The 21,647-nt window shown below is 44.6% G+C and overlaps 1 protein-coding gene across 3 annotated transcripts in view; it reads right to left on the bottom strand.

Annotated features, from left to right (window-relative positions):
* Window positions 1-21,647, bottom strand: part of LOC119372450 (calcium-dependent secretion activator) — a 1,123,203-nt gene that overhangs the window by 984,698 nt on the left and 116,858 nt on the right. For all 3 annotated transcript variants that reach the window (XM_049419575.1, XM_049419577.1, XM_049419576.1), the window contains exons 6-7: window positions 5,735-5,830; window positions 2,289-2,379 (exon numbers count right to left, since the gene is read on the bottom strand). In XM_049419575.1, coding sequence (XP_049275532.1) covers window positions 2,289-2,379; window positions 5,735-5,830 — 187 coding nt within the window. The remainder of the gene's footprint in view (window positions 1-2,288; window positions 2,380-5,734; window positions 5,831-21,647) is intronic.

Genomic DNA, 21,647 nt, shown 5'->3' with positions numbered 1-21,647 from the left:
CCAGCCTTTGTTCGAAAAAAAGCAAGTGTTCTCGCGACGCAGCCTAACGAAGGCACTAGAATCATAATTGAGGCCGCAACAATAGCTCAAGGAAGTTGCATGAGTAAACCGTCCATTTCCTTATCGGAAAAAGAATTGACGTATTTGAATTCATCGGCACGTGGTGTCCCAAGGTGATATCTTGGTTCTTTGGGGGTTCTTTCTTGCCTTTTAGGTTTTTTTTTGTTTCTTTTTTGTTTTTAAGTGCCTGGATAAGCATGTGATCTTATTCTGGTCTGTAGCCTATATATGTGTGCGTTTTTGTAATAAAAATCAGTTGGAAGTCTGCGCTTGTCCTCGTCGTTTGTATGTGTACCGTGTAAAATTTTTGCGCTGAGCAGTTTAATTGTAGAAAAAGAGCGGCCAAAAAAATGTTCCACTATGCCCTACAAGCACAAAATGGCACATGGGTTAAGAAATGTGGCGTCGCGTTACGATGTTCAGGTACTATTTTCAGCCAAAAATAAGTGAGGAAAATTGTGCCCAATGGTGAACAAAAAGCATGGTAAAATAAGGTGTAGCCAAATTAAATGCGGTGTGAAGCACAGGGACGCAGCAATGCCTTGTGCACAAGGGGTAGTGTACAAAATACCCTTAACCTGTAAAAAAGTGTACATCGGGCAAACGGGGCGCTGCCTCTATACACGGCTAAAAGAACATTCCGGAACCTTCAAGACATGCACGTATGCCAACCTGCCTTCGCACTGCAACGCGTGTGGGTGCAAGCCATTGTTCATTGACACGACAGTGCTCTTTAGACACGGTGATCAAACGACACGGGAACTTGTGCAAGCTTTCTACATTAAAAAAGAAGGAGAGTTCTGCGTCAGCCAAACATCGGTTTGATTACACGAAAAAGAAGTAAACTTAATCAGTCGTATGTTTGTTTGATCTTTGGTCGCTCCTGCGCATTCTCTTCACAATGTAAAAAAGCATTTTCTTTTTTTCCTTGTTATGGTACCTTGTCAGCTCCTCTGCGCATGTTCTTGATGCTTATCATTTGTGTATAAATAATCTGCATATGCCAATAAACCACAGTTGAGAGTCAGCGCTTGTTCTGTGTAACCCTTTCTTCGTCCCGTCCGTCTGCGCGCTGTTTTCTGCCCATTATGTATCGCCAACTAGCCCAACTTTCAGTCCTGCTGAAGCAATACATTACTGTATATGCTACCTAAAGGTAGCTTATACAGTAACTCTAAGGCAGGCATGGCCCCGCATCAAAGCTAGGTAGCGCAGGCGCACAGGGTGCTTTGCGGTGGAATACAGCAAGAGCAGCACACCTCTGTGCGCCTGCGCCGCTTCGGTTCTATGCGCCGCCGCGACGGATGCTCTGGCGCTCTGCGATGAGCAGCCATAGAGTTACTATGTATGCTACATTGTATATGCTACCTAAAGGTAGCATATACAGTAACTCTAAACAGCCACACGGCGCTGTGTTCACCGTAAGAGTGGACGAGCCTGTACAAGCCATTAAACATCAGCCAAATCGTGCACAGTGCATATGAGCACTGCTATTTCAACAAAGGCATTGTGTTGATGAACCACCCGACAGTGCAAACAAATGATGAAGTCCACGTCAGCATACACAGCGCCTGTCAAATCATTTGACAGGCGCTGCAAATGCTAATGTGTACCTGGCAACCTCGAAATTCAGGAGGTTCGTAAAGCAGGAGCGAGTGGGGACGGCAAGAAAAAGAAAACTAGTGCGCGTTTTTTTTCTTATTATTCCTCACGGCCACAGAAACGTCATACCCAGCTCTGAATAATTCTCAGTAATTTCTTTAGATGTCAGCGACCATACTTGTACTCATAATTATATGCACTGGCAAGCATGAGTAATTAAAGAACAAATTGTGCTCTGTCCCGCGACAGATAGTGCTATTCACCCCTTCTAAATTTTAGTACGCTTTTCCACAAAGCACCGGTGTACTGTGGCGAGAGTGGCTTATAAAAGTGTTTTGCGCGCAATAGACTAAAGCCAAGAAATTTTAGAACTGCTCTCCTTTTTTTTCTTTTCTTTTGCGGTGAGGTTAGGGTATAGGGTCTGCGCTTCTGGATTGGATTGGATGACGCCCAAACTACAGATGGCAAGGTGGCCACCATTTCTTGCTAAAATGAGCGCGAATGAGAACCTTTTGAGGCTAGTCCGGCATTTTAGCGCAGTATCGCAGAATTTCAACAAGCTCAGCTTGGTGCAAAGATAAGAAATTGCATCACACTGGCACAAGTGGCGCAACGGAATGACTTACCTCGAGGGTGAAGGAGAGCACAATGTCCAGTTTTGACAAGGTCGTCTCAGTGTCCTCTGCCAGACCTTCTTTGGAAAGAGAGGCCTGGCTCCTGCGACAAGGGCACCCAGGTTAGTCCATGCCTGACCACCTTGTTACGCGCTCGTCACGTCTGCGTACCAGTGTGCTATTTATTCCATTGCAACCCTTGCAATAAACCAGTTGTTAGTAGCGCCTGTCCTGCCTCTCACATGTGTCTGTCTTTTTTAGCGCTAAACCACGATGTTAACTACCACCAGGGCACGTGTACTTCATGTTGGCTGAGCACAGAGCTGTGTGTTTCCCCTGTGTCAGACTACATACGCTTGACAGCAATATTAAGGAGTTCAAGCAAGATTAAACAATGGCGGTAGCAAGGTGCGGCATTTGAGCTTCTCAGAACGACATGCAGACACAAGTATATATGGATGCACCATTATTTTTACGCCTTTCAAGCACCCTGCATGGCATGTTGAAAGACCAGTGCAATGATGTTGCCTTCAAATAGTGAGCTGCAATATCATTATGCAATTCTTGATGACTTAGGATAATAAAAGGCATACAGTGTGCATGAAATGCTTTATAATTGTTGTTAGCATGCAGTAATTGAAGCTAATTTCGAAAAATAACTTAGACAAGACTTTTAGAAAACCTTGTGTGAGCAATGTTTATATTCAACTTGCCTACCAGTATAGAACATCACGTGTTGCAAAATGGCAGTGCGTGGCTTCTATTCATGAAAACTTGCATAAAAAATGTCAGGCATCACAAGACAAACATAAGCATTTGACTGAACTTAGGCAAAAAATTAAATTTCGGAAAGCAAAAACATACAAAGAGCATTCAAACCTGACTGCCGCAGTACTTACTAGAGAGCGCTACACAATCATGTGATCCACGATGCAATAACATTTATGCATGCAGGCAAGCCAGCTCTTGACAGCGTACCACAAGGTGGGTGGAACATGTTTTGCCTCAGAATGTTTCAGTACCTCTATTTGTGACTTTATCAGTGATTAGCACACAGCTGTGTGACAGTGCTAGAAGCATGCAAAATTTTAAATTCAGACGAGCACTTTTTGTGTGCTTTCAAAGTTGAATGATGCAATAGCAGAAGCCTCTCCTTGCTCCTGAAAACCTAGCAAGTGGATCCTACCCACACAAGATGTACACTGAGGCATACGAACTGAGTGTAGAGTATTCACAGATAGAAATGTAAAAATTTATGGCAGCGATACTTGTACTTTGGCTATCTGCACTTTGTGCCATATTGGTGTAATTTTGACTCGGACACTTACATCAGAGTCAGCACTACCTTTAAAGGCCAGATTTGCAGCGACACGACAAGGTTATCACAAACAATTGCTCACAGCAGTCATTATACCACAGAAAAATTAGACTGCGTTTCTATCCACGAGTACTGTTCACATCAGGGATGTGCCTCTATCCTCAGCTATCAACACAGTTTTTTGCCACATGACCATGCGTGCGGTGAAGTCAGCCAGTGCACAACACATGTGACAGTGCTGCAGACAAAGCTTTCCCTTCGCTCACAGTTTGTTAGTCATAGGCGAAATGACCAAGGTAGCAGCGCAGGCACATGGAAAAAAAGGACGATTTGAGACGAAGTGCCGTGTTTGCTCTAGTGAGAGGTCATTTTACCTCAAACCGCTATCTCAGCTTGGTGGGTGTATAGGTTCTTCCAATGCACCAATTTCGAGTGAGTTTTTTTTTTTTCCGCACAAAACAACAGTCGTGCAATGTCAACTATTTAACTCCGGTGCACTGGAAATTCGGAAATGGGTCAACGATTACCTTGTTTTCCATGCTTTTGCTAATGATAAATCATTAGCAAAAGCATGGAAAACAAGGTAATCGTTGACCCATCGTGCTTCTGAGGAACCTCAGAGAAGTCCATCAAATTTCACCAGAGACTGCCGTAAGATGCACTGCAGTTGGGCAGAACATTAGCGACATCCCACACATGCATGTTGTGTCGCACAGACTTAAAGAGACAGCAAGCAAAGCCAATAGTACCTGCATTATTTTCTGCACCCAACAAACTGCAGCCTTTGTAAAGCCAGCTGTAAGTCAGTTTGTACCATTTGTGATAGGAAGCACAGGAACCCATTCATTCCATACTGCAAAGAAGTTGTTCATCCTTTCCCGCTGTCATGTGGAAAGAATTAAACGTAACAGACTAGCTGGTGCCTAAGTATTAGACTTCAAGAACATCATAGTTCTAAAAACATTGCCGCTGGTCATCTGAGTCACCATTGTAGAAGCTGTGGGCATGCATTTGGTAAGAGCATTGTCAGTGGCACTTAGTAACAAAATAATCCCACGAGAAATTATTCAGGCAGTCCAAATCACTAGGGTGGAATGTGTTAGCACACCAGCTATCAACTTGTTTGATAAAGAACTGATTCTTACTGGCGTCGCTTTCATTGTGGCAATGTGTAATCTTTTACATGTTTTACTAACATCCTTGGTTTGTCTTGATTTGCTTGCACAGCAGGCAGCCACTTGGTTATGAATCACACTGGCATCAAATGGTTTTTGTTAAAAACCAGCACTTTGTCCCTATTTGTCCTTTTTTCCCTTTGCTTCACTTGCATGGTGCCATTTTTTCCACGAATTAAAACAAACAAACCCACTCTTACGTCCTTTCATAGGAGAACATTCCATATTTATTTATAGGATAACAATAATGAAGACAGATAGCTACACCTGGAAAGAGAAGTGCAGTAAGACCACCAGGAATAAAAAAAGTATGCTGCAGCAGGTGAGCAAATTAGAGAAGAAAGCAATGATGAAGACACTATTCTACATGATGACATGGAAGAGTGCGAACGAAAAAAAAAAGGACTTTTTCGCGCTGTTCCATTTCATCATGCAAGTATACCAACTCAACCAACTTTCCATCCTTCTACACTATTCTAAGCAATCATTACACTATACGGAAAGAACAATTATGGTCACAGAATACGATAAAGGTGACTTGAGAAGAAACATGTGCAATGCTTTCCAAAATGCATTTATGAGGCACCCTTTGCAGGTGGAACATCTGGTAGACTGGCAGATGGTCATCATACGTATGCTCCTATAAGAAGCTCAGTTGCGAGCCATTTAGCAGAATATCAGTGAAATTAAGAACTGTATCTCTTGAAAACCTAAAGTGCTGCTGCACTGAGCAGCCATGAGATCAGAAAAACATATAGCACTGTCATGTTTACCACGCAGATTGTGCTGCCTATAAAATGCAGTTTTGATACATTAAAGACTGACTATTTGTGGGCACTGCCTTGCTATCTTCCTACGTGCAGTTTTCTTTCTGTCCTGCTCGTTCATTCTAAATGACGCTGGCAGAAGCTGGCTTGCCAGAGCAAAACAAAAAAAAAACGAGAACGGTAAGGAGGCATGCATACGTAGCAGCACATGCAAACAGCACAGCATCATAGACGACCATCCAGAGCGGTGCCTGCAGGTACTTGGTCAAGCAGTCACGCATCACATCCACTTGAGTTGCGCTGCACACAATCAAGCAGGCAAGCAAGATCAAAGCACACTCAATGGCGTAAACTTGAAATTATGAAAGAACAGTGCTCTAGGAGCAAGTTGGCCAAAGCAAGCACAAACTAGGCATAATGCAGGTGTTGTACATGTGAGTGATTATCCAGAGGTATATTGTGAATGGTCTGCAGGCACAGCAATGTGCTGAGTCATTACACATGGCCCTGTGTGAAGATGTGATTCTCACTGCACACAGATTATGCATGCCTTTGCAGAGGACTCTCAGAAAGATGCTACCTGCCTTAGGACTGAAGACCTTCGACGACTGCTCATCAAGAGTTGAGCAACAAGGGAAAGAGAAAAGTGCGCAATCATTGAGGGGGTGCAACTTTTGATGCTACTTTTGATACATTCGTTTAAACTCGCATAAAGTATTGACCCTGTACGTTATTCCAACAGTTTTCAATAACGTCCGTACATATTAACAGCGCATACGACAACGTAAAGAAGGCACACGAGACACACACGGAGTGTCTGTGTGTCCCATGCCTTCTTCACTGCGTCACTCAACATACTGTATCATGCAATCCCAAAAATGGTTCTTCCTGCCCATTCAGTAAGATGTTCTGCAGGGCTAGTTGATGCGTAGCTTTTAGACGTCATTAAGCTGCGCAAACAGCGAGGACACGAGTAAGAAACATACAAAACGCCAGGAGCGCAGACTGCCAACTGTTTATTAAATGCGCAGCATTGTTTAGCGAACCCAAGGCACTTTGAGCGTTTGTTTGTTTGTTTGTTTCTATCTATCTATCTATCCACCTACGTCAAGGTGCTCTCGTGATTGCCACCTTAACTTAATGTAGACCAACATTGGCATGGGAGGGTAACAGGGCTTCACGAAAATGACTGCCTGGTCATGACATGAATAATGTGAAACTCCTGACGCGTACCTCGTCAAACCCTTTCCTCCAGACACGTGTGGCACGTATAAAACCGTATACCACGGGTCGTGGTATACAGGTATGTGCCACACAGGGGCGTAGCCAAGGGGGGGGGGGTGGGGGGGGGTTCAAACCCCCCGAAATTTTTCAATTTCGCTTGCGTATATATGCACGCACACATACAAACGCACGAACATATATAAAGTATGGTTGAACCCCCCTCCCCCCGAAAAAAATTTCTGGCTACGCCCCTGGTGCCACAGGTGACTGACAGTTTATATTTAACCAGGAACGGCAAGAACAGACATTGGTAATTTAAATGCAAGAACGTTAAGAAAAACCGACACCGGCAGCGTTGACCCGATGAATGCAATAAATAAAAATTAAGGTCATAGCAGGAATTGGACCCATGCATTCTGCGTGGCTGTCGGGTATTCTACCACAGAGCCACGCCAGATCTAGAAACTGCTATGGAAAAAGACCCTATGCAGGCATAATAATGTTGGTGCAACGTCAATTGTGGCTATCTAATTTTATAACAGAGCAAAACCCTACATATGTACTCCTATGATACAGGCGTCATGTCGGGTTAACGTCAATTGTGGCTCCAGTGATGGCTCCGCTTTTAAAGCAGTCTAATAAACAAGCGAGGGTCTCGTTCTGGCAGACTTGATGCTTTCAGGTGGTATGCGAGGGATTATTGGTCAGCTGCCAGCTCGTAATAAGTTCACGTGCCACGTGACGCCAACAGGCAGAAAAAGAGTGTTCCACACTCGCCGTCATGGCTACTGGCGGCGCTGACTGACGCTCCCACGTTTAAATGTACATATATACCCTATAAAGTGGACGGGGGGATGGCCGCCGCGGTAGCTCAGTTGGTAGAGCATCGGACGCGTTATTCGAATGTCGCAGGTTCGGTCCCTGCTCGCGGCAAGCTATCTTTTCGTCCACTTTTCTTTCTTCCCATTTACCTTACATTTACAACTAAAAACATCCCCTATACTTTCCTTGGCATTATTGTCTGTTAGTTCTCATTAGCGAGGGTCTCGTTCTGGCAGACTTGATGCTTTCAGGTGGTATGCGAGGGATTATTGGTCAGCTGCCAGCTCGTAATAAGTTCACGTGCCACGTGACGCCAACAGGCAGAAAAAGAGTGTTCCACACTCGCCGTCATGGCTACTGGCGGCGCTGACTGACGCTCCCACGTTTAAATGTACATATATACCCTATAAAGTGGACGGGGGGATGGCCGCCGCGGTAGCTCAGTTGGTAGAGCATCGGACGCGTTATTCGAATGTCGCAGGTTCGGTCCCTGCTCGCGGCAAGCTATCTTTTCGTCCACTTTTCTTTCTTCCCATTTACCTTACATTTACAACTAAAAACATCCCCTATACTTTCCTTGGCATTATTGTCTGTTAGTTCTCATTAATATTGTGTATAACAAAGAAAACGAGCCCTTAAGATTAACACTTCTTTCCTTCAAACATTACACATGTATTTCTATCATTCAGCAAGCTATAGTCAAGCGTTGCTCGACCCCGGAGGAATATGCTAACGAAAGGTATGTATGATATTCACATCATCGCACCGTAGCGTGCATTTCATTTCGATAACACGTATGTCTCTGCTCTAACATCTCAGTGTAGTCAGCGTGCCTAGTAAGCCCATTATGTGCACACAACTCCTCCATGTACAAAAAGAGTCAGTTTCGCCGCAACGGCGAAGCAATGAATGCGATAGCAACAAATTGGAATGTAACACGAAGAGCAAAAAGCAGCCTGAAATTGCCAGCGCGTCGCTTGAGCACAAAGGACGCACGAAAAGAACGCACACAGGACGAGCGCGAACTATCATGCGTCACAGCTCGATACTTGAAGCGCACTGCTGAAATATAAAGCAGGACGCACGAAACGAACGAACAGGTACACACAGGACGAGTGCGAACTAAATGTCGCAGTTGTTACTTATTTCTGTTTGAACAGCGCGCTCCTTTCGCAAACGCGGTCGCTGAAGCGAGCGAAGTGACCTTCGTACGCTCTGTGACTTCAGCGCGGATATTGCGTGGAAAGCACAAGACTTACAACCCCCCGCTCGCCCCCTTTCTTTCCGTGAGATAAGCGCAAGCTCCTCGCGCCATCTCGCTGGTAATGAAGAAACGCTCATAAGCGCCTGCCATCTCTGAATCCGGCCACCGGTAAAGGGTGTGTATATAACGCCCGCCGTTACCTACCTGGAAGTTCTGCGTTGTGTAGCGCAGTGGTTAGCGCCACGCGATGCGGTGCGAGGGGTCCCTGGTTCGATTCCGCGCTTCGGAAGCATTTTTCTGAATTATTTTTCTTTGAGGCTTATATATATATATATATATATATATATATATATATATATATATATATATATATATATATTATATATATATAATGAAGTGCTAACAAAGGACCCGGAAGTAAAAGTTCAAAAAAATCACGCACGTAGGAAAAGTTCTTCTGTAAAGGACTGGCGTTTCGGCCGCGGGACCGGCCTCCCGCGGCCGAAACGTCAGTCCTTTACAGAACAATTTTTTCCTACGTGCTTGATTTTTTGATGATGTTTTTCAACTATTATATATATACTTATACATATACAGTGCATGACGGCGGCGACGGACAAAAACCAGCCGAGACTGTCCATATAATTGCTATCGCAATAAAACACGTCGATCCAGCTCGTAATGGTTCGTTCAAAGCCAAAAATGCACCCCACGACTACTGGCTGACTGCTTCGCATGAGACCAATTCTCACAAGGCGTGGGATCTGCTGAATTTTTCTGGTAAGCAAGGAACAGATATTTCAGTCAGAGACCTGGACACGTGACCAACCTGTAAATCTCGCATGTGCCAACAAACATAAGAACATTGCTGAATAAGAAAGAGTGCGGTCCACAATAGCGGCCAAGACAGTGCAAATCGTGGGACCAATCTCACTGATCTTTGCGCATGTCAAAGAACTGAAAAAGCCTGATGTCACTTAACAAACACCCTGAGTAAAGGTGAAAAGATGAGGACGTAACATCGCTTGAAGAAAACATAAAATACTGATTGATCAACAAATGTAAAGATGAACAGATCATAAAACCAAATCAAAAGACAACATTTGACAGAAGTGAAGCTGAAGGCGACAAAGGTGAATTGAAGATGACTAAGTAAAACAGTGAAAGACTGGCAGTCATCCACAGTTTAAGCATAAAAATTAACAAACAAACAACGCAACAAAAAGCAATCAAAGAAGGTGTTTTTACAGGCACTCTCCAGAAAAGCAACTACACCGGGCATTAACGAAAGAGACGGCGTGCTAATACACTTGTTGCCAGTTTTTATGATCTGAAAAGCTTCGACAATCTCCCTTTCGGTCTGGTCCCTCGCCTTAAACAAGAACTTTGTGCTTTCAAGAATTCGTTTACAGGACGTGTTTCTTCCGCCCTCATATTTTCCTCTGCATCTGTTACAACGTACAGCCAAACTGTCTCCTGCAATGTTCATTACATTTGAATAACAGAGAGCTGAGCTAGTTGGTAAGTATTCATTCTAAAAAGACAGGGCGTGCAAACACGGACAAAAGAAAGAAGTCGGGACACCACAAACGCCGACTAACAACTGAAGACGCACAACGGCTGAAGACGCACAACGGCTGAAAAGAAAGAAGGCACGAAAACTTATCTGTGCATGCCCATGCAACAGGCGAACCTATCAATCCGGCACGCCTGGCGGTCTACGTGGAAGATAACCGTTAAGGCATTTGATTTCATCTTTATGCAAGTTAATCGACGGTTGGCGCACGCATGCGCTACCACTATTCTCGATATGCCATGCTTCAACCATCAGGCGCGTTTCTTCATTTCTATGCCGGTACAACACTGCACGTTCATCAAATTTTGGCGTGCACTTACAATCTCGACAATGTAAAGATAGATTAGAAGGTGAGCCTCCTGTTAGCGATCTCTTATGTTCCAACAATCTCTGGTTGATGCACCGGCCCGTCTGTCCTTTAGCGCACAGGCTACACGTCTTTTAGATGTAGGGTATCCTCGTGATGCAGTGGCCACGGTCGCTGAACGTTTAAAGAAGTCTATTGTGTTAGGTCCGAGCATGGTTGCAGAAAGCGATAGGAACAAACGTGTCGAGGTATACCGTACATTCATCGCGTATCTCACAGGCTAAAGTAAGTAGGAACTAGATACAGCGTTAATGTTGTTTTCACGGCTGCCAATAAGCTAGGTAAGATATGTGCCGCTGTGCAGAGGAAGAATGAGGGAGTAAAAGACAAGAAGCGGACCGATATTCGTTTCGTAAAACACACCAACAAATTCACTGATTGCCGTACGAGTGTGGTGTATAAGATCCCTTTCAGCTGCGGCCGCTTCTACGTAAGACAAACGGGTCGATGCATCAACCAGAGATTGTTGGAACATAAGAGATCGCTAACATGAGGCTCACCTTCTAATCTATCTTTACATTGTCGAGATTGTAAGTGCACGCCAAAATTTGATGAATGCGCAGTGTTGTACCGGCATAGAAATGAAGAAACGCGCCTGATGATTGAAGCATGGCATATCGAGAATAGTGGTAGCGCATGCGTGAGCCAACCGTCGATTAACTTGCATAAAGATGAAATCAAATGCCTTAACATTTATCTTCCACGTAGACCGCCACGCATGCCGGATTGATAGGTTCGCCTGTTGCATGGGCATGCGCAGATAAGTTTTCGTGCCTTCTTTCTTTTCAGCCGTTGTGCGTCTCTTCAGTTGTTAGTCGGCGTTTGTGGTGTCCTGACTTCTTTCTTGTGTCCGTGTTTGCACGCCCTGTCTTTTTAGAATGTTCATTACATGCAACTGGTGTTCCAGCGCCCTTTCATTGAAACACCATCCCGTCTGTCCTCTATACAAGCTGTCAGACATAAGGGCAACCCCGCAAACACACACTGTGTAATTTGTTTAGCGCCTTGTTTCCTGTAACCATAGGGCACACACTACTGAGTTTTCAGGGAGCCGAAAAGACGACCTTGACCCCGTACCGACTTGCAACTTTTTTTAAATGCGAAGCATTTCTTAGCGAACCTCAGGCACTTTGGCCGTTTCTATCTACGTATCTATCTATCTATCTATCTATCTATCTATCTATCTATCTATCTATCTATCTAGCCGCCTACGTCTGGGCGTTCTCCTGGTCGTCTCCATAACTTGTAATATACCAAAATTGGCATAGCAGGGGATCATTGTATGACGAACACGATTCACTGGTCATGACATGAATAAGGCAAAATACCTGTCGCGTACGTCATAAAACCCTTTCTCTCAGTCACGTGTGGCACATACCCGCATACCAGAGTTCATGTTATGCGGGTATGTGCCACAGGTGATACAGAGTCTCAACCAACACAGTTACGGCGAACACATAAATTGACACGCCAGGAAAGTGACAGTAATAATATTTGTTGGGGTTTTATGTCCCAAAACCACGATATGATTATGAGAGACGCCATAGCGAAGGGTTGCGGAAATTTTGACCATCTGGTATTCTTTAACATGCACCGCGATTGCAAGTGCACGGGCATCTAGCAATTGCTTTCATCGAAATGCGACCGCCGCGGCCGGGATCGAACCCGCGACCTTCGAGTAAGCAGCCGAGCAACGTAACCACTACACCACCGCGGGCGATGCAAGGAAAGTGAGGGAGCTGAAGACAGAGCACCCCTGGATGACGCTCAATTACCATCCACTCGTCCACGTGGTCCGCAACGTGGACTTCGTGGATTAAAAAAAATCCGGGGTGAAAGATTCTCTACAATAAATTTGCCGAGAGGACCAGGCCTCTCATCATTACCGGTGACTTCAACGTTGACTTATCAAGACCAACCAACGTCTGGTCCTTATACTGCGTGAAAAAAAGGTTTGGATGTGGACAGGGCATCAAAAGACGTCGCTGCCACGTCCAGGACATGAGGCATCATAGATGATTTTATCGCAAGAGGCACCCAGGATTTCCACGAGCTGCACTATACCTCGCACTTCGCTACACTTATACCCCTCGTAGCCGCGATATCGAACGGACCCCATAACAAGTCCGGTCCGGCTGCTGGTGCTCACTGATCACGGTGATGATGACCTTGTTCAAGAACTGTCAAGAACCCATCCTACACACACACACACAGGTCTGTGAAACGTGCGTGCGTTATCCGTCATAACGGGCAAAAATCAGCACAACAGCGGTAACGCAAGTGTAGCAACTGCAACTGTGACTGCAGCATACGTGCACTGCGCCTGCGCGTGCCACTCGGCTGCGTACCATATATCTAGGGAAACTGCCAAATGAAGCTTAGTTGCGAGTAACGCCTGTCCTGTGAATCTGTGTTCCTTCTTTGTCCTGTTCGGATTCGCGCAATACAGTATTGAAGAATAAAAGCACTACATATCAGCTTACCGTGCCCCGCCACGGTGGTCTAGTGGTTATGGCGCTCGACTGCTCACCCGAAGGTCGCGGGATCGAATCCCGGCCGCGGCGGCTGCATTTTCGATGGAGGCGAAAATGTTTGAGGCCCGTGTACTTAGCTTTAGGTGCACGTTAAAGAACCCCAGGTGGTCGAAATTTCCGGAGCCCTCCACTACGGCGTCTCTCATAATCATATCGTGGTTTTGGGACGTTAAACCCCAGATATTATTATTATATCAGCTTACCGCGTCTGGTGTTGGTAACGACCATGTTGCCATTGGCGCCGCTACGCAACTGGAAACAACTGCTTATATAATACATATGCGACTCTTCAACATATGAGTGTGCGTATACCACTTCCACATTTCGCTAGCGTCAATCAGTAACGTTTCGCTCAATGTGAAAAATTGCGCCGCCGGCACCATCCCGCGCATGCTTCGCATAACATCGATTCCCATGGTGCGAGGGATCTGTCGAATTTTTTTAGTTTTTTGTGTGGTTTCATGACCTGTTCATCTTTGCATTTGCTGATCCGTCAATCTTTTATCTATTCTTCAAGTAATGTTACACACTCATCCTTCCACCTTTACTTGAGTGACACCAGGCTTTGTCAGTTCTTTCACAAGCTCAGCGAGATTGGTCCCACAATCAGTGGTGTTCGTTTGGCCGCCATCTTCCAAGATTTACAGGTAGGTCACGTGTCCAGGTTCCTGAACGAAATGTCTTTTTTACCAGAAATAAACAGTTGGCAGCCGGCACTCGTGGTGTTCTGCACGTCTCTTACTTGTGCCCTCATCTCTTCACACAGTTTAATAACGTCTACAAGCTCTGGCCCAGGAATCCTTTGAGTTTATAACTCTGCAATGCAGCAATGAAAAATAATAACACAGTTCTATTAAGTGCACTTAGTAACAAGTTTAAAGCAGGCAAAATTTACTTATTACGCGCTGCCCTAATATATACCACTAATTCAAGACTGAGACATTTGTAAAACTCTCGTAAATATTGCTGCATATGGAAATGTACGCTGCAAATTTCATATACCAAGTTTCTCTGCTTTAGATGTTCGAACAGATGCAGTTTGCAAAACTGAAATTACCCATTTTTGTGCAGATGTATAGATTTGTGAACTTGATGTTTCTATAGCCTTCTTTATGATGCTATTTTCGGCTATTTCTTTTAACATTGCAGGCCGTAAATGAAAATTTTCCTTCGAATACATTCTAAAAAGACAAGGCGTGCAAACACGGACACAAGAAGTTAGGACACCACAAACGCCGACTAACAACTGAATAGATGCACAACGGCGGAAAAGAAAGAAGGCACGAAAACTTATCTGCGCATGCCCATACAATAGGCGCACCTATCAATCCGGCACGCGTGCGGGCCTACGCGAAAGATAACTGTTAAGGCATTTGATTTCATCGTTATGCAAGTTAATCGATGGTGGGCTCACGCATGCGCTACTACTTTTCTCGATATGCCATGCCTCAATCATCAGACACGTTTCTTCATTCCTATGTCGGTAAAAAACTGCGCATTCATTGAATTTTGGCATGCACTTACAATCTCGACAATGTAACGATAGGTTAGAAGGTGAGCCTCCGGTTAGTGATCTTTTATGTTCTAATAATCTCTGGTTAATGCAGCGGCCCGTCTGTCCTAGGCAGAAGCGGCCGCAGCTGAAAGGACTCTTATACACCACACTTGTACGGCAATCAGTGAATCTGTCTGTGTGTTTTACGAAACAAATATCGGTTCGTTTCTTGTCTTTTACTCGCTCATTCTTCCTCTGCACAGCGGCACATATCTTACCTAGCTTGTTGGCTGCCGTGAAAACAACATTAACGCCGTATCTACTTACTACTTCCTTTAGCCTGTGAGATATGCAATGAATGTACGGTATACCTATGACACGTTTCTTATTATTGCTTTCTGCAGCCATGCTCGGACTTAACATAATCGATTTCTTTAAACGTTCAGCGACCGTGGCCACTGCATCACGAGGATACCCTACATCTAAAAGACGCGTAAGCTGTGCGTTAAGGCTATCATTCATTTTGTGCTCACACAACTTGGTGAAGGCAGACTTAAGGCAAGACATGGCGATACCGTTTTTTACAACTTTCGAGTGCTTCGACGAAAAATTTAATAGCAGTTTTGAAGATCTAGGAGCACACTGCCAGCACACGTGGTTCTTCTGAAACGTTAAGGAAATGTCTAGAAATTGTATTCCATTATTCTGAGGCCACTCTTTAGTAAAATTCAGCCCTCCTCCATTTAATTCAAATTTTTCGCTCACTGAGGTTGCCACGTTTTCAAACCCCTCACCACTACAAAAAATCAAGTAATCGTCCACATAACGAAAAACCTTAATGACAGAATTACCTAAGGCACCTTCCAAAAGTTGGTCAATCTTGCTAAGGTATAAATCACTAAGAACCGGAGCAACCTTAGAACCAATACAAATGCCTGATTTCTGCACATAAACGCCTTCCTTCCAAGCTACCAGCGTCGACTTTAAATGCATGGAAAGAATTTCTAGAAAAGCTCCGGTAGAAACACCACAATTATCGGTGGAAACCGTCTCGTGCCCTTGTAGGTTAATACATTAACACGTTTTAACAAGTCCTCATGCGGCAAGGAGTAATAAAGGTCTTCAATATCCATACTAAAAGCTTTACAACAGCAGGGGTTCTCCTCTGAGAGAAACTGAACTAGCGCCTGAGAATTACGCATACGAAAAGGGTCTGGAAAACTCAACGTGCTGCTTAACTAGATACAGCGACTTGCCAGGTGCCTTTCTCTGAAACAATTGCTCGAAAAGGAATCTCGTTTTTAGAATGAATACTTACCAACTAGCTCAGCTCTCTGTTATTCTTGCATCGAATAGTACTCAATTCTCGTATGTAATTAGGGCTGCCACCTGCCCGGTTTTGCACCAGCCAATCGGACTTTTAGACAGCACGCTGGTTGCCAGTCTGCTCCTAAGACTTACCAGCATTGGCCAGTTTTCTTTTTTTTTTTTTTGCTATAACACAATTTTCTTTTTTTTTAATTTTATGAGCATCAAATCAACAACCATGAAAATAAAAAATTCGACAGATCCCACGCGTTGTGGGAATCTATTTCATGCGAAGCAGTCAGCGAGTGCTTCTATGCTGTATGTTACAGCTTTGAGCCAAGCGTTGCGAGGTGGATCGCCGTGTTTCTGTAGTAGCTGTGTGCACATCGTGGGCTTACCAGGCACGTCAACGACTGGAATTTTAAGGGTAACTTATTGTGCGACGGGGTAACGTCAGCCCTCACGTTCCAGTACAAACATCAGTATTAACGAAACTAAGTGCACTTTATGGTACAATCATGAGAATATCATATGTAGCTTTTGTTAATGTATTCCTCCGAGGTCGAGCAATGCTATAATATAGCTTGCTGGATCATAAGAATACAAATGTAATGTTTATTAGACTACTATGAAAGCGGGGCCAACACTGGAACCACAGACGTCACTATGACATGACGCCTGAATCGTAGGAGTACATATGTAGTGTTTATTGCTTCCTTATAAAATTAGACAGACAGCGCCAGAACCACAGTTGACGTTGCACAGCCATTACGCCTGCATAGGCTGTTTTTTTTTTTTTTCAAACTAGTTTATAGACCTGGAGTGGTTCTGTGGTAGAATACTTCATTGCCACGCAGAATGCTTGGGTTCGATTCCTGCTGGGATCCAAATTTTTATACTTTCAATTCATTGGGTCAACGCTGCCGACGTCGGTTTTTCTTAACGCTCTTGCATTTAAATTGCCAATGTCTGTTCTCGCCGTTCCTGGGTAGATATAAACTGCCAATCACCTGTGGCGCATACCCTTACACCGCGGCCCACTGTAACTGGGTATGTGCCACACGCATCTGGAGAAAAGGGTTTGACAACGTACGTGCAGGATTATCACATTATTCATATCATGACCCGACAATCATATTCGTCAAATCCTCTTACCCTCCCATGGCAATTTCGGTCTACAGAAAGTAAAGGAGGCGATCATGAGAGCACCCAGACGTAGGCGGCTAGATAGATAGATGGATAGATAGATACGTAGATAGAAACACTCAAAGTGCCAAAGGTTCGCTAAGAAATGCTTCGCATTTATTATTTGCCGTCAATCAACAAAACTGTAAAGGTGTTTATTGGACGGCACTCGGCGACAATGCGCAGTGGCTACAGTCCAGGCGGAGCACGGACTGCCAGTACGACTGGCGTTCTTTCAGAAAGGAGCCGAAGAGGACGACCCAATAGAAGGTGCTGGAGAGGACGACCCGTTGCAGAGTTCCAAAGCTTCGCCACGAAACATTTATGCTATTTGTCAACCAGTTTCTATCTTGTGCCCTTAAAATTTTGAGACAAGATTCCTTGAAGTATAGAGCATATCACTGTGCGTGAATGTATACATGAATATCTGATACACTGTGGCATATGAACTATATACTTTTTAATGTATGATGTTACTGGTCTGATGGATGAAAATGCGAATAACAGCTTTTGTGGATGAAGTGTGTGCAGTTACTCAGTGCACCACATATAAGAGCGATAACCAAAACCTCAGCCACATTCAGTAGAAACGTTACCATATTACATGGTATTTTTATGCCAACCAGCAGACTAGTTAGTTATCTCAGTGCTGTGTTTTTGTGTACATCTACATGATGTTGATTTTGCTCTCGGAAAATAATGTTACAATAAATAGCATTGAATGTCAAAGACAACATGACATCTATTTTTGAACATGAATTCAACCTTCTGTATAAACTGAAGGGTTTTATTCTTTTTTCCAGGGAATGGTGGCACACCTATACACAGCTATGTTGTGCCTTTCTTTTGAAGCACTGGAAGTGCATCAACGAAAGCATGCCCGAGCGAAGCTTGTAACTGTGGTAAACTGTGCCACATGATCATTCATTAGCACATTAATGGGCCACATTTTCATGCAGGTAATAATCAAACCAGCATGTCGGCTAACGTGCAGTGCTATGATTTCTCTGGCCAATGTAGCTTTGTTGTCATGCTACAAGTTGCCACTAGCTTTAGCAATGCCATCTGCGATGAAGAGACATGCAGAATAAACTACATTATGCTGGATTTTGAGAGATGCAAGTACCACTTCACAGTGCAGCTTTCATTCAAAAGTCATGGTTGACTATGGCTCAGCTTTGTATCTTGCTGAGCAACTGAATGTCCATAGTGGGCTCATCTGTGTGAAGTTGAAATGCTGTCACTGTTTGCAACATACTAGGTACTTTCAACAGAATGCCACGACAATGCTCAAATGAGTAACACTGTAGCTTCTTCAATGGGCAATAAAAGGGAGAGTCATCTTGAAATACTGGCTATGCAAAACAGAAGAGTGTTGTCCTCCTTGCAGAGAAATTAGCTCAATTCTTGAAGATTCCTTCCAAGTTGCAGTCCTGAACCAAGTGCTATGTCTGTGCCATAAGAAGGACAACTATGCAACGTCAAAGAGGCATTGTGAGAAAAAAAAAATCCACAGCATATCCACGGGGTGAATGATGATGAGTGGGGCGAAGCTCCGGAGGAAATCATCGGTAAACCGTGAATTCTCCGAGCGAAAGTGAAAGCGCGCAAACAGCGAGCGGATTTTATTACAACGGTCCCCCTAGCGTACGTCGCCGCACTAAATCGAACGATTGCCTTCCACCAATCACACGCGCCATATGTGAATCTTCCGTGAATTCTGCCCATTACATCATCAACGACGTGAGATCGGGCGCGTTTATACTAGAGGGTCGATGAGAGTCATGGCGACTTGCAGCTCACTTAATTTTATATGTGAGCTGTGAATTTTTATTGTTTAATCACGCACAGGAGAAATCTCACACAGGCACTACCTTGGAGGTCAAAATCCAGTGCCTATATATACGGGGTGGTCAGTGAACGGTTGTGCAGCGCGAGCAGTCGGTTTTTTCAATCAAAAAACTCGCTAGCAGACGCTGCCTGCGTCGGCCTCGCGAGGCGAGAGGGGGTTGGGGGGGGGGGGGGGCGGGGGAGGACTAGAGCACGCATTTGCAACACAGCGAGCGCGGAGCGTCGGCGTCGCGAGGCGAGAGAGGGGGGACATTACCGATAGGCGCTCGCCCGTTGCCCATCCACCTCGCCCGTTGCCGATCGGACGAGGTGGCTACATACTACAACTACTACTACTACAGAAGAGGGAACGACCCACACCCTAAGGAGCTTCGCCCCTAAAAAGAAAATATATGGTTCTGTGTGGAAGGTCGCGGCAAAACCAGCTCAGTTGAGTGTACTAAATACAAAAGGGCTTAAGAAAGAGTGGCTTCTCCTGTTTCATCTCCAAAACAAATTAGCGTAGCTTGCATTAGGTCCCACAAGGCTGGGTCACAACAGAGCTGGTGGGCACCTATCTGGTCCTGGCTTGGCTAGACTTTTACCCTCTACCACCTCTTGCTATACTATACTACACATGGTCAGCTTCTCTTGCTAACCAGAATGCTTGGGCGGCTCCTGGTGATAATTTTCTATCTACGAAACATGGCCGATAACAGCTCTTCTGTAAAACTCCTGTAGTGCCACAGAAATTGGGCAAATCCCACTACTCACCACATTCATCCACTAAAAATTAAGGGAGCATAACAGCTCTGCTGTAAAACAGCTCTGTAATACAGCTCTGCTGTATACATTAGCATTGTGGTTTTGAAGATTGACAGCGCTGGAAGGAGAGGCAGATCAAGAACAGCCATCCCAGCAAATCTCCATTTCTCCTGCTTACAGCATTTAGAACATCTTGTGTACCAATTCATAATTAGGCTTCAGGTGTTGCCTACTGGCACTCCCCTGGGTAAAATCTAATATACTTAAAGTACTGTAGATTAGAGCACTGCACGGGCTCGGGCCTACCCGAAAACCCGGGCCTGGCCGGGTAAATGAGTTCTCACGGCGGGCCCAGGCCGGGCTCGGGCCTGAAGCTCCGGGCTTAGGGTCGGGCCCGGGTTTGAGGTGGCAGGCACGGGTCGGCCCGGGCTTGGACTTTGCTCAGTTCTTAAGATTGCTCCACATACGTTGTGCATACATGATTGTTCCACATATAATATCTCGAAAAAAACGCTTTCTTTTATGTGGGGCAAGCTAGTTGGAGAAGTTTTATGAGGGAAAAATACTGAACTCATTTTGCTTCTTGCATATAGGGCTACTTGATAGACTAGGTGCTTATATAGTTACCATCTCTCTATTCTGTGCTTTATGAGTGCATTCGCTATTATCTCGCAAATGTCATTTTGTAATCGCAGCAATTTATGTAAATAATAAATTTATAACTCATCATCGGAAGACCGATCACAGGGCTCCAAAGCAGGCCAACGTTCTTGAAAGTTCCCGCAGTCCACTAAAACGAAAGGTATGCGCGGAGTCTCATTACATGGTATCACTATAAAGACACGTTCTTTTTCCGTGGCTCCGTCCCGGCTCCCTGTGGTCGTGTGACGCGACATGGACATGCACGACCTGCTTTGTGTGCCCACACTGTTAACGTCTGCGCTTTCGTCGTGTTCCGTTATATGGTGCGAGAGCTCTATGATACTGCCGTAAGAACATTGGAACGTGCAGGAATAGCATAGGTTCATTAAACAAGGGGTGGGGCTTAGCACATTCACCTGACGATATATCTGGCTTGAAAAAAGACCATTACGAATTCCGCGCTGGGTAATGTCTCCTTACCTCGAGCGGTATGCGTACAATGAGTAAGCCTCGAGAAGCTTATTCACGTCTTTATTACCAAACTGAAAAGAACCGTGAAAATAGCAACAATAGCGAAAGTTGGGCTAGTTGGTGGTTCATGCTTGGGATGTAAAAACAGCGCAAAATATAGACAAGGACTGAGGAAGAGACGACACCGCGCTGAACTCGCAACTAAACTTTATTGGAAAGTACACGCACATATATTACACGCACATATATATATATATATATATATATATATATATATATATATGTGCGTGTAATATATGTGCGTGTACTTTCCAATAAAGTTTAGTTGCGAGTTCAGCGCGGTGTCGTCTCTTCCTCAGTCCTTGTCTATATTTTGCGCTGTTTTTACATCCCAAGCAACCGTGAAAATAGATCCAAATCTCTTCTTCCACTTCCTGCGCCCTACCCGCGTAGTGCAATGGCTACTTTCTACCTGTACAACTTCGTTAGCAAGGCACCATAATATAAGCAAGGCACCATTAGCACCATAGTATAATGGAAAAAAAGAGCACAGTGCAAACCGTACATAACATACACTGCTGAAACCTGCAAGGAGAAACCCTCAAAGAGGAGTTTTATAGATTATATTTAGGGCTCTGTGTATCCGCATAAATGCGAAAACATCCGCTAAACACCCGCCGGTAAAAAT

This window comes from Rhipicephalus sanguineus, chromosome 10 (assembly GCF_013339695.2).
Source record: "Rhipicephalus sanguineus isolate Rsan-2018 chromosome 10, BIME_Rsan_1.4, whole genome shotgun sequence".
Classification (NCBI taxonomy): Eukaryota; Metazoa; Arthropoda; class Arachnida; order Ixodida; family Ixodidae; genus Rhipicephalus; species Rhipicephalus sanguineus.
The sequence above is the reverse complement of the archived record's forward strand: the minus strand, read 5'-3'. Positions and strand labels throughout refer to the sequence as shown.